This window comes from Belonocnema kinseyi, chromosome 8 (genome assembly GCF_010883055.1).
Source record: "Belonocnema kinseyi isolate 2016_QV_RU_SX_M_011 chromosome 8, B_treatae_v1, whole genome shotgun sequence".
In the NCBI taxonomy this organism is placed as follows: Eukaryota; Metazoa; Arthropoda; class Insecta; order Hymenoptera; family Cynipidae; genus Belonocnema; species Belonocnema kinseyi.
Window position 1 is genome coordinate 74,199,642 of NC_046664.1, and position 17,175 is coordinate 74,216,816.

At 30.0% G+C, this 17,175-nt stretch overlaps 1 protein-coding gene across 1 annotated transcript in view; it reads left to right on the plus strand.

Annotated features, from left to right (window-relative positions):
• The first annotated feature begins 599 nt into the window (after positions 1-599).
• LOC117178546 (venom acid phosphatase Acph-1-like) overlaps positions 600-17,175 on the plus strand; it is an 18,150-nt gene continuing 1,574 nt past the window's right edge. The window contains exons 1-5 of the mRNA XM_033369973.1: positions 600-737; positions 2,777-2,806; positions 2,897-3,023; positions 6,848-6,943; positions 7,046-7,275. Of these exons, the coding sequence (XP_033225864.1) occupies positions 2,928-3,023; positions 6,848-6,943; positions 7,046-7,275 (422 nt within the window). The 5' untranslated portion in view covers positions 600-737; positions 2,777-2,806; positions 2,897-2,927. The remainder of the gene's footprint in view (positions 738-2,776; positions 2,807-2,896; positions 3,024-6,847; positions 6,944-7,045; positions 7,276-17,175) is intronic.

Below are 17,175 nucleotides of genomic sequence, written 5' to 3' on the forward strand. Positions count from 1 at the left end.
AATTTGTGGTAATTTATCAGTAATTTATCGTAACTTATCACTTCGAGTATGTCCAATAACTATTCATTACTCACAATGAGTCTCTCAAGCGTCAAATCTTAATGAAGTCAGGTTATGATTCCGACAGTCCTGGAAAGTAATTCTGACTCTTAATGCGCAAGTGCAACAGGAAGAAAAAGTAATCTTACTCAATGAGCGCAAGCGCAGCGGCTTAAAAAAGTCGTTTTATAACTGCTTTTTACCACATTTCGTAATTGGTCACTTCCCACATGTAATAGATATGTCAAAAATCGAATGTTTCGTGCTTGCGTTAAAAAATGATCTATTTTAATTTAGACATTTTTTTCAACGTCATTAATTAACTGAATATGCCTCATAGTAGTGGGGGATTCGATTAGCACTCTCGCTACGCGAGTATCGAATTCGGTGTCCAGAGGTGTTTAAACCGCCGAATCGATAGATCTTTTTGTATTTGGCTGTGGCCTGAAGTGCGAATCAAATATCGGGATTTGAGGTAGGCATCTTATTATATAATTAAAATTATTGCATTTTGACACAATTTGTGAGGTCTTTTTCCGTGTTCATTCAGGAGCATTTTTGCATCAATTTAGAATCTCAAGTAGCCAATGTTGATATCTAGTTTTTGTTTAATTTACTTTGAAAATTGATGCACATCATCTCTGGTGGAGCCACAAATTCATCTGTGAGGATACATGAAACGTCAACCGATTTTCGAGGTATTTATGTGGCATTGTCAAATCAACGATTCTTAAACGAGCGAGCTGCGAGCTGATAGTTAAAATAAATATTCTATTTTGATATTTTGAAACATAAGGTATCTCACTAATTAATTTTATCATGATCGATTTTTCATAAGATTTTTAATTTTAAATAAGCAAGTGTTACAATCAATTGTACTTAATTATAGTTAATTAAACAATATTTAACTTATACTGATTCAGCGAAATTTTTTTAAAAATTATCAATTAATTAATTTGTATTATTTATAATTATAGTATTGATTGAAATTAATCTTTTCGTAAGATGAAAAAACTTCCACTACTCTCGGTAGCATATTCCAGTTTAGAACAGAATAATTGTGTCGATGTAAAACGAACAATTGTAGATTCAAATATCGTATATTTAAAGAGAGTTTGAAAAGAAAAACAAATAACAAGCTTAAATTTGTTTAATATAGCTACACGTATTGCACAAGAGATAAAAAAAGACCATTTATGTAATCGTTTTCAATGCTCTAAATTGAATAACGAATCAATACTTTATTTCTAAATTTTCAAAATTGCATAAATTCAAGTAATTTTAAGGTAAAAACATAAACAATTGAATGAATAAAAATTTGTTAAACTAAATATTTTTTAATGAAAGTTAAATTATTTGAATAATAAGTAGTTTCAAATCAATAATTATTAAATTGTTATTTAAACATAAAAATTTTTGTTTTAAAATGTTATTCAAATACTGTTTTAAAATAATTTTGTCGAAATAAAAACTGACTTTAAATTTTGCCAAGATTATCCAGAAAACTATTTTAATATCTTAAAATCTTTAATAATCCTTAAAAGGCTTAACAATTTTATTTTAAGAATGTACATTTTCTTTAAAATGTTTTCAAACTTTAATTTACCTAGGAATTTTTTTTTAAATTTCTAAATACTTTTTAAAGTGATTCGAATTTTTCATAAAGTATCGTTTTAAACCGTGCAAAATTAAATAAATGTCTTAAAAATTTCCCGAATTCTTTTTTCACACTTTTGGAAAAACGTTTGCTTTTTTTCAAAGATTCAGTTTGAACTAGTCTTTAAACAAGAAAAATCTTTTTCAGTTTTCCTAGTAATATTAAAAAAAGTCTTGCATTCTTTGGAAATCTTTTACAATGAAATCTTTTCAAGTTCTTGTTCAAAATCTGCAAAAATCTACATTTTCTTTAAAATTATTTTAAATCAGTTCCAGTTTTTAATTAATTTTGAATATTTTCAAATTTGTTTAATATCTCTCCAAATTACACAATTTTTTTGTAATTCATAAGTGTTCAATTAATATTTACATGTAAATCAATATTTTTTTAAGAACAATTCAAATTATAACTTTAAAAGTTTAAATTTAGATCTTGGACAGTTTAACAATTTAAAGGTTTCTTTTGCAAATATTTCAAATTATCAAATCGTTTTTGTTTTCTTTCTAATTAAGAAAATTTCAAATTGAATGGATTGAATATTGAATATTTTCAACTAAAATAATATTCGAAATTAATTTGAAGTTTAATTAAAATGTTCAATTATGAATCTATAATCTATATAGGTAAAGTCAATGTTAAGAATCATTACATTATTTGCAATTAAAGTCGAAAAACGAAAACGTATTTTTGTATGTGAAAATTGTATTGCAAACGCTTTGAATTTTAATTATTTAAATCTTTTAAACTGCATTGTATAATTATTTAAATTAAAAGTGTACGCTTAATAGTGAAGATCTAAAATATAAACCTTTTTTTTTTTAAAGATATTAGAATCACACATTGTAAACTGAATGATATCCTAATTGAAAATTTCAAAAACTGAAAAAACAATTAAAAAGAAATTTAAAACGAACTCATTAAAAATATTTTCTCTAAAAAGCGAAAAGATTGAAAGATCATTGTAGAATATATTATAGAATCATGTGATAAGAAAATGGTGACATTTAAAATGATTTTACACATTTCCCTTTTAAAAATTGGTAAAATTTCCTGTAAAAAAAGATTTACTCTTATTTCCAGGTTTGCCTGTCCAGCTTCCACTCTACATTTGTGAGAGATATCATATATAAATGAATTAATCAATGGTAAAAAAAATAAAAATGTATAATACTATGTAACTCTTAATAATTATTGTTATAGATTTTAGTTCGAATTTATAAGAGCGAAGAGAATGTTATCAAATTTTTGGCTCCAAGGTCTTATACTCACAAGTGTCGTATACAAACCTGTTTGGACAGAAGCCACACAACTGAAGTTAGTTATTGTGGTAAGTATCATTTTATTGATGTGATTCTACCGCTTTTTGTTAGTAGAAAATTGTAAAACATTTACACAGTAAAGATACGTTTGAAATTCAAGACGTGTGCCGGATTATTCCGAATTAAGCCGGATGCAATAAGAGAGCGTTCACATATTACGTAACATTATTTTCGATTTTTTAACCCCTCTCCCCCTCCTTACTGGCCCCTGTAACAAACCGTGGAAAACAAAACAACAAAAAATAGACGTTTTCTTTTTTAAAATAAGGTTTTTTAGCATGAATTATTTTCTAGAAATAAATAAAACAATATTTTGAAGTAACACTCAATAACTTTACAAACATTTTTTTTAGTCTCTCAAATATTTTAGTTACTTAATGTAAGGTAAAGACACCGGGCAGTAACATGCAACCGGTGAGTGACACCCTGAATTAATTTATTTCTTCATTGACAAATGTAATTGAAATCAAAATTTTAATGAAAGTTTCATGACAAGTAGCATGCTTCAATGTTAAATTGCATATAAATATGTCCAGAAATAATTTTTTAAGGAGTGCATAAAATATATTCGAAAGGCGGTGGTGCCATCTATACGCGCGCCTGTCAAGTAGAGAGAGTTAGAAGTGGGGAAAGTGCTAAACAGGCACAAGTGAGTCGGTGCAGTTACGTCTGTCAAAACAAACATATTATCCAATCAAAGAGTTCGTAAAGAAACACATGAGTGACAAAATACAAGAAAAAAATAATTTTAAGGACAATCAGGCGTGTTTGAAATGAAAAAAACTTTATTGCTGTTAATTCTAATGTTTTTTTAACTTTCTTGCAAGTTTGGTGGCCATTTTTATCGCAAAAATCGGTGATAAGTGTATTTTGATATAGTGGCGCGTCCGTTAATCGCTTTGAGGTTAGGATTTCCGGGAGTATAACCATACGCGTATATCAAATAATAACAGCCTCTTTTTTGATACTGTATGGAACGGACTATTCGTTAAAAAAAGCATTTTAATGATAATCTAGTAACAAATCGCCTCCTAGAATTTGAGCAGATGAATGTTCATTTTCTTTGAACAATCTGATTCTTCAAATCATCCTGTTTTTCCTCAAGTCATAATGAACAAACTTTTCTTTCATTACAATACATAACATTTATCATTTGCTTTTTAGTTCACACTAGCTTTTAGATATTTATTGGTATACTAATAAGAAACATGCCAGTGATAGGCGAAAAGCATTGTCATTGAAAGGTGCACAGGTGTCACTGAACTATCCACTCATATGTAGCTATTTCATCCATACTTAAAAAAAATCGTAATTGAAGTGTATACAATAGTGAAAAGGTAAATGTTATACGCTTTAAAATTGCAACAGTGCCACTAAATGGTGTCTTTACCTTCACTACTGATTGAAATTCTCCAATTTAACACTTTTTTTCAATACGATAAAGAAAATAAACTAATAATAATAATAATAATAATAATACAGCATAAAAATTTGAAATAACAATTTATTTGTGAAAACTTTTTGAACAGTTAAACTAGATTTAAACTTAAATCGTGATATTTTAAAGCATTAAAATAAGTAGTATCAGTTTGTTTTTAAATTTGTATAAATATATTTTTTTATATGATTCTCGAGAAAATTAAGAAATATTTAAAAAATGTTATATGTGTCAAAATAGAATCCAGAAGATTTTAAAGATACTCTTTTTACTTTATAGGATTTTACGAAATGTTAGGAATAATTGTAGTCTTCTTAAAAGATGCTTAGGACTTTTAGAAGTTTGGAAGAAATAAAGAAATACTTAATAATTTTTAAAGTTCAATCTTAATTAGGCACACGTAAATAGAATCGCATAATAGTCACACTGAGTGAATTTTATCCCACCAATGAGTCCTAAAAATCTAACCAAATTTTTAGTTATTTATTAAGGATTGAAAAAGATGGTTTTTTAGATTCTGTAATGAAAATGAATTGTTGCAATATTTTTTAAATCGGCGAAGTTAAGGTAATTAGGAAATCTGTGAGGAACTCGAAAATTTTTTGGGTTCGAATTCACCCCCCGTGACTTACTAAGGATAAAATTATATTTGAATTTCTTCAATTCTTTCGAATATTTCTTGAATTCACTAAATTTTATATTTATTTTTTATTTTTATCAAGTTAAAAAGTTTGGCTTTAAAATCTTATATGAATTTTTTCAAAGTTTTATGAAATTGTTTATCATTCTCAAGAGCCTTTTGACTTAAATTAAATCTTTGAAAATGAAAATAATTTAAAATTTTCGCAATAATTTTAGAAATTTCTTTCTTCATCTTTTGAGACCTTCTGAACCTTATAATCTTTAATAATTATTCAAGATTTTCTTAAATTTCTTTTCTGCAAAATTGTAAAAAATTTACTTGAAATCTTCAAGATTGTTCTTTGGCAATTTTAAAAATTTTATGGAGGAATCTTTTTGAAATCTTTTTCAGTTTTATCTGAGAATTCATCACAATACTATCATTTTTAAATCCTTCAAAATTAAAGGTATTTTTTCAAAATAAAACTCAATCTATTCAAAATTTCCCCAGAAATCTTGAAAAAATTTAATTGCCTCAAATCTGCCATAGTATTTAAAAAGCATTTAATTTGTTTTCGAATTCTCCGGTAAATCATAATAAGTTAGTATTGTTTTAGATTAATGACAGTAAGTGAATTTTGATACCATTTTTAGTGTATTGGAAAAATTGCTACTTTTTAAATCTATTAGAACCATGTCACTTATTATAAGAAATGTTTGCATTTACATGTTAAAACAGTTATTATTAGCATAAACAATTTTTTTTCATTTATTATAAATATAAATGAACTCCCTTCTAATTCCACAAGCAAAAGGATTTATTTATTATATAATAAAACAAATGTTTCACACAAATAATAGAAGTAAATAACAAATGATATATTAATAATTATCAACATGGTAAAAGGTATTAAAGAAAACTTAAAATTTTCTACCTTTTCCATGAGAATGCAGAAGTCAATGATAAATAATTATTTAATACAGTAAAGTGAAGCTCTTCTATAGAGACAATTTAGGCGCTGATGGTGGATGGGTACTAATTCACTATAGCCCGCTCAGATATTGTTTGTTCACGCCTGAGTGCTCGCTTGATTGACAACCGCAGACCCCGCGCAACTCCTGTTACACCTACCTGTGGCGTGGCATCAATTCTCGGAAGGTATATAGAAGGGAGGGCTATTGAAGGATTTCACTGTATATAATTTGGCATTGAAAAATGTAGTCAATTAAAATTGTTTAAACAACTAAAAAATATCTTCAGAAAAAATATTTCTCCTAATCTTCATAATTGTGTCATTAATTAAAAATACTGCCTTTTTATGAAATACAGGTTGTAGTTACAATTTCTTAGTAAATAATAATTGTCGCAAAATTAGAAAAAAACTCCAAAAAAAGCTAGGCTCTTGCGTGAATGTTGAATCAAACTGCTATTTGGCATTTTGAAAACATTTTCCGGACAAAATATAAAGAGATTTGGGGAGGGGGGATTTCAACTTTATAGAGCGAAAACGATTCCTGAAATATTTCTCAAGTATTGACTCATATTCAATTTATGTAAAAGTAATAACAAGCCGGTTTTTCCCCATTTTTCTGAAAAACTTTTTCTTTTAAAATCCCATGTTATTTTCAAAGGCCCATCTCCACTCATTAATATAGACGAATTAGAAACGAAATCCAATTTATTTTGCAGGGAACGTCACGAAGTAATGGGGGGGGGGGCTTGACCTCTAGCAAAAATATATCACCCTAGTCATAAAATATTGCCGTATTTAGGTTGCCCGTCATGGAGATCGAACACCAGAACAAAAAGCTGAAGGTTACCCAAATGATCCCTATAAAAATCTACACTTTGACGGAAAATTAACCACGGTAATAAGTATTATATGTTACAAAATTATTGTTTTTGACCAATTCTGTATTTAAAATTAGAAAATGTATTATAAATGCTATTCTTTAATCTTTAATCTTTAGAGGGGCAGAAAAAGAGAACTTGAATTAGGTAAATTTCTTCGTAAGACATACGATGCTTTTTTGGGACCTGAATACATCCCCGGATCTGTAGACGCAAGAAGTACAGATGTCAATCGTACAAAGGAATCTTTAGGCTTGATTTTGAAGGGGATGATGCCAAAAGCGGAAGTACCTACAAAATTTGATGATAAATTAAAAGACACCCTGCTCTTGCCACAAGCTTGTCCTGGGTGAGTTTTCAAAAATTAAAATAATTAATTGCAACAAGAAATAAAATGACAGCTTGCATATTAAATATACACTCTTCATTTAAATTAGTCACATTGTAACTGATCAAATTAATGAAGCATGCTGTTTCCTCCACTTGGTTTGAAAAAGGAAAGACAATTTTTAACGAAACTAATTAAATAACCACTTAACGAGAATAGTTTATGAATCATTTTTGAAGAAAAATTGAATTTATCTATTTGTTAAATAAGCTGGTGACTATCCTCAGCGCACATATGGCTTTCGACACAGATTTTATTCATCTTGGCTATAGCGATTGCAGTTATAAGGAAATAGATTCCTAGTTAGATATATCCAAGAAGATTGAAAGTTATGAATAAGGTATAACAGAATGTACATTTGGTAAAAGTTGCTCATACGGCTCTACTGTTAAAGCATTCTTGGTATCGTTCTTGAAGAAGTCTCGAAGAGACTTGAGGTTTTAAAAATGAACTTTGAAGATTATCCAGGTCCCAAAAGAGGTTTCGCGGTGGTGGTGTATGCGCCTAATCTTGTTTTTTAAAAAAAATAGGTGAGCTGCTAAAAATTTAGATCAAAGTGGTGTAGCGAAGCACGTGAATTAAGCAGGAAGGTGACTAACAGCTGTTACGGCGCTGATAGCTGAGCCGTCCTTAGGTTCGTTCCAGGCGACGACCCGGGTGAATTCCCAGTGGGCACAAAATTTGGCGACGTTTTTACGACATCGTTACGACATCTTTACGACAACTTTACGACATCTTATGTCCATGTGATTAAGTCGTCTTAATGATATCGTAAATATCTGATGATGCCTTTACGATATCGCAAAGACACTATAACGAAATGGACATAGGATGTCGTGAAGTTGTCGTAAAGATGTCGTAAATGCGTCACCAAATTTTGTGCCTACTAGGTGGGTGGGTGAAGTAAAAAAGTGGGTATAGTTTACTAGGGTGAAGTGAAGAGGAAGGGCAGAATGACCGGATTGGAGTGTGCTTTGGGTGTATGTTTGGCGCGTAATGTTTAGTGAAAGATAATTGAGGTTACGTTACACAAAAGTTTAAAAACTGCAAGAACAGGATAAGAAGATTTTAATTGCTGCTACAGTAACGAGGCCATTGTTATTACAAAAAGTTATGTGTTCAATAATAGTTGATAGTGATGAAAATACTAAAATATAGTCTGCTACTAAACTGGCGATCCCCGCCACTTCTGTCCACCAATTCCACTGTTCACTCACTAACCAATGGGAACAAAATTTGGCGACTTCTTTACGATATCTTTACGACATCTTTACGAGAACCTTACGACATCCCATGTCCATATCGTTTCGATGTCTTTGCGATATCGTAAAGACATCGTCAGTTGTCGTAAAGATGTCGTAACTATGTCGTAAATAGGTCACCAAACTTTGTGCCTACTGGGTACCACCTACCTAGTTTCAATGGGTAGAAATGGTACCTTACCCGTATGGCGGTTAAATTTACCAGTTTTACCGGTAATACCAGTAATGACGGGTTAAGCTGGTAAATCTGGTAAAATTAATATTTTAAACATATTATCATTATTTGAATAATAATCCATGTTGCAAACTAAGTTTCATGTCCATAGAAGTATAATTACATATAAATATTTGTCTTAAAAAATAAAAAGTTTACCAATCATGTGAACATACGAAATCATAACCTCAAAACGTAGGCAGATCAGGCGGTGATTTTGAAATTGTACTTTCTAAGTTTCAATGAAGAATTAGTTCAATATGAGTTCAGGATCAATAATAATCACAATCAGTCGAATAAGTAACCATGCAACTTCTATAAAAGCCTATTAGTTTACTATGTGAAGAAGACATCTTAGAACTTTTTCCATGTATTAGCTTTCCATCATGAAGGGAACAAATTACACATAATAAGTATCATGCTGATATTAAGTTGTTACATCTGCATCATTAAGCTGTTACAATTCTAAAGGAATGCTACTTGAAGTTTAAAAAAACTTTAAAGCTTTCATTATTTCCGAAATAACATTAAATATAAAATTAAATCATTGTAGTTTAATTTCATGAAAAACTCATAATGCTTAGAACCTGTTTTAAGAACAGAAGTTGCTTCTCACCTTTAGAATACATTTTAAAAATTATAAAAACCTACATTTTTGAGCTAATTGAATAAACAGAAATCATTTGTATTGCTTGAAAGAAGAATATGTGTAAAGGCAGATTTGCGGGTCAAATATTATTTATAGCTTATTACTTGTAAGACGACGTAGTAATATATTGTAACCGCTGACTTTTAGCAGGATTAACTAAAAAGGGTTAATTTAATAACCGGACTTATATTTAATGATATGGAATAAAAATAGGGGCTTCTCATGGAGAAAGAATAAGATTCTCTTCAGAAAAACATAATTTTATTTGAAATGCCTGTGCTATCCTACAATTTATTTATCTCAAATCCCTGCTCTAGTAAGCTACGTAACCATTAGTATAAAAGTCAAAAGTAAGATCTTAAATTAATTGCGCAATGATGTATTATAAGAGTATTAATATCCGCTTTTAAGGAAAATAATTTTATAATTTTAGAACGATGCTTTACAGGAAAGGTCAATAACACCTTCTTCTCTTAGGTGGATGCCTTTTCACAATATACACCTGATATTTTCAGAGGGTTATTCCCTCACTTAATTATAATGAGGCTATAGTCTTAACACGTGGTCAATGGGGAAACTCCCAAGTAAGGGTGATGAATAATTATGAGTCCTTTTTGTTTGCATATGGCCTGTCGCTCATGACATAATCCCTAAGTGTGAGAAGATACTACTTTAAGACGCTTCGATTGCGTAACAAGGGTCTCGGGCCACTCGGTCTAACTGTCGCTCTATTGTTCCGCCTACTCAGGGGGCCGGAAATGCAAGGGCGAGTGCCTACGAGCCTTCACTAAAATCTTTCTACCGACACTTGGGTATTGCTATTTTTCTGGAGAATTTTACCTCTCGGTTAAATCTTCCCTCGACGAAACGTGTTTTCGACAGAGTATAGAGGTTTTGAAGCCTTTAAGTCTCTCTTGCACGAATTGTGGAGTGGGCGATTGGCCCTAAATATCTGGACTCTGTTTCAATTGACGGAGTTACAGGGGTTTGACCTGTAGTCGCTCAATGATTTCAGAGTAGACAATTTCGAGGATAAAATCTGATTGACAATAAATTTTAACCGACGGACTTTTACCCTGAAAGAATTTCTAAAAGCTCGCAAACTCGGAGACACTCTAAGAAAAAATAATAATTTTCTGAGATTTTACTCTCACGCGCAAAGATCGTTTGAAAATTGAATCTCTGGTATCGAAGCTTCAGGGGAGATTATCCCACTGGGCACTCTTAAAGAGAAAACAATTTGAATAAGATTTCAATATTTTGAAACATTATTCTTTTAAAAGAGCAAACTATCGGACAAATTTCGGAGGGTTTAGGCTCTTGGCTTCTCCTACTGATTTACTCCTGCGACCTGTGCTTTCAGACACAACATCCAGAAGAATATTTTTAGGCTGGGTTACCCTTTTTATAGTCCTTCTTCCAGCTCTCGCTTCTTGATCTTACGTAACGTAGTCGAGGAGGGAGTTGTTGGAGTTTGCTCTATGGAGTTTCTCCTGTGCGATGCTTCCATTTTAGAAGGATCGCATAGGAGATGCTATTTTTGCCTATTCACAGGCAACCTTTGGAACTCGAGGGTTACAGTATGGTATTATTTAATGAAATTTTTATTATTTTCTTTCTATTTTATTAGAATATTATAGGGATTATATGATGACAACTAATAAAAAAATATCAGTGGCACACATAGGTACATGCCGGCCATATAGGCTAAAAGAGACTTGCCGCCTTTATAGACTAAAATATTAACTACTGTTGTGTAGCACTTTTATTTATATTACATTAAGTATATTATACAAGTTAAAATTAAAATGCATCGAGTGATTTATATGATGTTTAGAGTTACATAATAAATTGCATAAGTGAGCATCTGTTTATAAAAATCCAAAATTTTTGAAAATTTAGAGCACGAAAATTTGGCTGCCCCTCTCCCACCAGCCAAAATGTGCCACCATAGGCTAAAGCCTACTTACGTGGTAGGACGTTTTGTTACCAGATTCAAATTTAGGGCGGAAAAAGTTACGGGAAGCGGCCCTTCAGTGTAAAGAAACTGGAATAATGTAGAAACCTTGTATTGTTTAAATTTTGTGATGTTTATAAAACACATATATAATGATTAAATTAAATGTTAAGAATGTAACTCGTGTATGCGTTGTTTTATTTATTATTTTTCTATGCTATGTGTCATATTTTATATAAAAAATTATATAAATAATTATATGTCTCATTTATGGTACAAACACTGAAATAAAACGTGTTCAAACATATATATTTGGGTAGTTCGAAAAACGCTTTTTGAGTTACAGGCAGGGACACCCTCAACCTGTTAATTTTTAGCCATTTCTGCCATTTTTGAATACAAATAATTACTAATGGACATTTTAAATTCCCCCATGACTTCGAAAGCAATTTGTAATTCTTTAAATAAGTGTAACTTATTTAAACATTTCTTTTTTCCCAGCATATGTAAAAAAATGTATTTTCGGAATGAAGTGTTGTGGTTAGTCATTGTTTGGAAAAGTGAATTAATGAAAAAAAATTATATGATTATTCAAATAATGAATTATTGTTTAATTTCAGAAGATCTAGAAATCGACACAGAGATTTCCACCTTTTTCTCAAGTTGGTATTCTATGCTACTTTTTGTTGAATATTTACATACTTTGGTTACATTGGTTATAATGTTTAACAAATTCTTATCTGCTTAAACAATTTTTATTCAATAAAGCAGTTTTCTTTCGAAAACTTTTGGGAAACAATATTAAATGAAACACATACAATTATTTTACTGACTGTATAGTGTATAGAAAGAATATATTAACTATTTTTTGATTTTTCGAACAAACTGAATTTCTTTCAAAAATTATTTTTTCCTGAGAAAATATTTTACAAATCGTATTTTATTAATTAAACATAATATTGAATGATTTTGAAGAGTACTAATTCTGCGAAAAGCTTTAAGTAATTGTTTATACAATTAATATTTTTTCTTCAAATTTCCTTCAAATTGAGTATGGATGCTTAACACAAATAAAATTGCTTATTCAATCAAATGCTCTTTCTTGCAGCATTTACTACTTGAAATCATTGAATATTATGCTTATTTCGGAAAATACGATTGTAAAAATATTTTTTAAAACTAAGTATTTCAACAATTAAATAGCGGTTAACATGTTCTTTCTATACATTATAGAGTCAACAAAATAATTGCATATATTCTACTTTATATTATTTTTTAAGGTCATCGAAAAAAACTGCTTGAGCAAATAATAATCCCTTAAACAAATAGAAATATGTTAAACATTAGACGAAATGTCTCAGAGTTGCGTAATTATTGATTAAAAAGTAGAATAGGGTCCCAATTTGAAAAAAAAGTAGACATTTCTGGCTCAATTTTTATAAATTTTGCAAATAATAAATTGTTTAAATAATTACATGACGTTTTTAAAAAATGTTAATACTCCAAGTCATGACCAAATATTACATTGTGTCCAAAAAATAGATTATTTAAAAAATATTTGGGAATAGATAATTGTTTAAATAATTTAAATTCATTTCAATAGTCAACAATTGTTTAAAAATGTATGGGAACATTCAAATTGTTTATGAGTTATTATTTGTATGAAATAAGATGACAGAAATTGGTATTCCGCGTAAGGCTAGGCATTTGTTGGTTATGTTGCACATCGATAATGTATTTAATTATTATCTACAGTCTCTTTTTTCCTTACCTTACAGTGATTTATTTACTTTAATTCGGATTGTGTGCATAAATGCTTTAAAAATGTGTTTAATTACTTTTAATTAGTTATTTCTTCATATTTTGAGTTTTACCATATTTGCCCATTTACAATACATGGCCGGTAAATAAGGGTCAGAACATTCCCAGTAGGCACAAAATTTGTCAACTACCTTACGACATCGTTACGACATATTTACGACAATCTTACGACCCTATGTCTATGTTCGTTCGGTGTCTTCAATATCGTAAAGACATCGTCAGATCATACGACTTATTTACGATATCGTAGACACCTTAACGACATAGACATAGGATGTCGTAAAGTTGTCGTGATAATGTCGTAACGATGTCGTAAAGACATCGCCAAACTTTGTGCCTACTAGGTTGTCAGTCCCATCACTATCAGTGGATGAAATAGTCACCCGTCGAGTGAGCCCCACTCTTCACCCGAGTGATCACTGAACGCTTCACCGACTGAAGCCCAACACTCACCTAGCGTCTTGGAACGGCTTCGAGTGCACCCGCGTGGCCCCCTGGAACGCACTCCTGGATCGTAATACCAAAAATAGACTGTCGGTAAAAGTCGTATCTGTCTTGGCGGGAATTTTAAATTATAATAAAAAATGCAATTTGTATTTTTCTGTTTATAATTGTTTATTTACATGCCTTCCTTAGTCTCGGAACAGAAAAAGTGTGTCAAGTGATCAAATTTGCTAGTATTGACACATTTTTGTGAGGTTGCTGAGTGTGCCTTTCGGATGACGTTTTTGATTTTGAGAATACTAGTAATATTAGTGTTCTATTATTCCCAAATAGTTTTTACAATAATTACCTTATTTATATGATTCTAAGTAATGTGCAATTTCCACATGTGTTTTGCACGTTATAACACAACAAGGTATGTAAATAATTAAATAAATAATTTTTTCACTAAAAAATTATTATCTATTATTATTAGAGAGTTCACAGCGGCAACCTTTTGTCGCTTCCCGGTAAGAATGGTTACATTGAAAATTATTGAAAAATATTATGCATCCAGCAGTAACGTGAGAAATATTGAATAGTTCTGAATCCCATTTTAGTCCTTCCGTTTTGAATCTCTTCAGCAGTAGAAGTTAGCTCTTAAATTAAATCCGTTTCTGTATCTAGTGCCGACAATATTTTTTAAACACTTTTGGATACCACAAATCAATCAAGAAATAGAAATATTTCAATCCCTTTTAATTTAGCACATTAAGCTACTTTTGTTTACGATTTTTTAAATGCTTTTGGAGCACGTTCTAATGCTCCAAACAAAAATTGTGTTTTTAATTTATTGGAGGTAACGTCTGGCAGCTCCGATCAGCTTTGAAAGGGATTGTAATCTTATTATTTTTGTCGCCTACTGAGAATTAAAAAACGAAGGACTATATCGAGACCAAGTAAGACATGTCAATAAACAATAACAAGACGAAAAACACAAGTTGCATTTTTTATTCCAATCTGAAATTCCCGCCAAGACAAATACGACTTATATTGACATTGTATTTTGGAAGCATAATCAAGTACGGCTAAGCTATCAGCTCTAACAGCTATAACCTACCTTCCTGCTCAATCCACGTCGTTCGCTACACCACTTTACTCTTATGTTAGCGATAAAGGGCATGTGATACTTAGAAAATTGTCGATTTTACCAGTTTTAGGTTTCCCCGGCTTTTTTTCTAGAATAGTAAATATTTTGTCTTAGAATTTTGGGAAATGCTAGCGAATATGCTAACGGACGTCCCCACACACTTTTTTGTAGGTTAATTCAAAAAAGTTTTAATTTAGCAAAATGTGATTAATTTGCATAGCGCTTAGGAAATAGTATCGATTTTTTCAGTGTCAAATTCCCCCGGCTTTTTTCCTAGGATAAGAAATATTTTGCCTTCAAAATATGGGAAATGATAGCGAACATGCTAACGGACGTCCTCACACACTTTTTTTGTGTTTTTTTATCAACAAATTTTTGATATTGCTAACAACGTGCATGTATATTTCGAGGTTATGTGTGTTACAATTCACCCGAGCGTTGCTTCCAAACTACACAATATTTTCGGCCGAAAACTTTGGACTTAAAAATAAACATAGTAACTATTCTCCCGAAACGAAACTTGTTTGCAGGCAATTAAAAAAGTTTATTTCATAAATAATTTCCAGATTATCGAAAAGGCAGAGATGAAAAACGACGTAACCTCAAAATAATGCATATGCATAAAATTTTTATTTAGCACAATAAATTTTTTTGTTATCATATCCCTCAAAAAAGAGTCCGGGTACGTCCGTTATGATATTTTATAGCATCTTCGAATTCAGTTTTTTAAAATTTTCATTTTCGTGGAAAAAAAGCCGGGGAAACTGTAAGTATCACATGCCCTTAAGCGATTTTCTGCAAAAAAACCAGATAGCAAGCGTACATGCCACCATCACGAAATCCTTTTCGGGGTCTAGAAAATCTTAAAAGTGAATTTTAAAAACAATTTAATTCAGAAAATTGACAAAGGCAAGATTCATCATTGCGATAAAAAAAATGTTTCCTTTCTCTGAACTCAGAATTTATAATATCTTCTAAATTGAAATCAAATTATTTTGTTTTATCTATCACTCCGGAATCATATTTTAGGATTAGGAAATTAATGATTATGCATTTCGTAATAATTATTTATTAAAAATATTAAATTTTAATAATGTTACTATTTAAAATTAGAGTGCAAACAGTAACTAATCGCGTTGCCGGCGCGACGCAAGCGCAGTTCAAAAAGTTCCCAATTTGGGAGAACTGGACTAGGCATGCACGCTATGCACAACGGTCTTTCGATTCTAAGTCAGCGCGCCATGTTTGAACTGTTTGAATAATGAAGAAAATGTCAAATTATATTTATTTTATCATAAAGAAAAGAACGCGAGGAAATGTTTCTTTTACATTAGAAAATGATAATTTTGTCCTCTAATTAAGACTTTAACAATAATTTTCTTGTAAGAAATTTCAAACTTAAAAAAGTTGATCTAGCAATATTTATCCCTTTTATTACAATTTTAAAAAAGTTTTGATTAGAAACTCTTCTTTTAAGGTTTCAATTTCATACTAATACTTGTTATAAAAAGAAACATACACACATATTTATAACAAATATCCAGCATTGTTCCTCATAAAAAGTATATTTCATTTTATCTTTTAACCATTAATTGTTTTCATACAAATGAAAATAAAAAATTTGATTACAATCATAAAATATAAATAAAATAAAGATAAAACAAAAATGATCCGGGACTACACATAAAACTAAATTAAATATAATAACCGCAGATATGATTTTGTTTTTTATTTCTGTTTATTAAGTTTGTTCGTATCATTAATTAAAATTTGGAAACACATAAGTTTAAAATGAAATCGTGTTCAATTGAGACATATATGAAATGCTTTAAGATTAAGTTTAAATATTTAAAATTGAACGACAAAATGAGTTCAATATTTGATAACTAATTTTTGTGTGATTCGGAACCAATCTATTTAGATTATTGAATTTTCCAAATAGGAAATGCTACAATCAAGGAATTGTAACACTTGTATTTCTACAATTGCTATTATTTAATACATACTTTTAAAAAAAAATTTAATAAAAATACATCTTTCAATAAATTGAAAATACAATATTTAGACTCAATTAAAATAAATCTTATAATATTAATAAGCAAACCCTGCGTATTGCTACAAACCATGAACTTAGTATCTCTATTAAAAAAATTTAACAATTAAAAAACAAGACTTCTCTCAATTTTTCATTTCTTTGTGCTAATATTTATGAAATACAGAAGAAGCCTTGGATCTTTTTGACTTATTCATAATTTATTGATAATTGTTATTATTATTTTTTAAACATTTTGTTTAAAAAATGCATTATTGCAGCATCGGTCGACGGAAGTTTTTTTGTTATATCAGACTTTTTAATTTGGATCTTCATAGTAAATTTAATTTAAA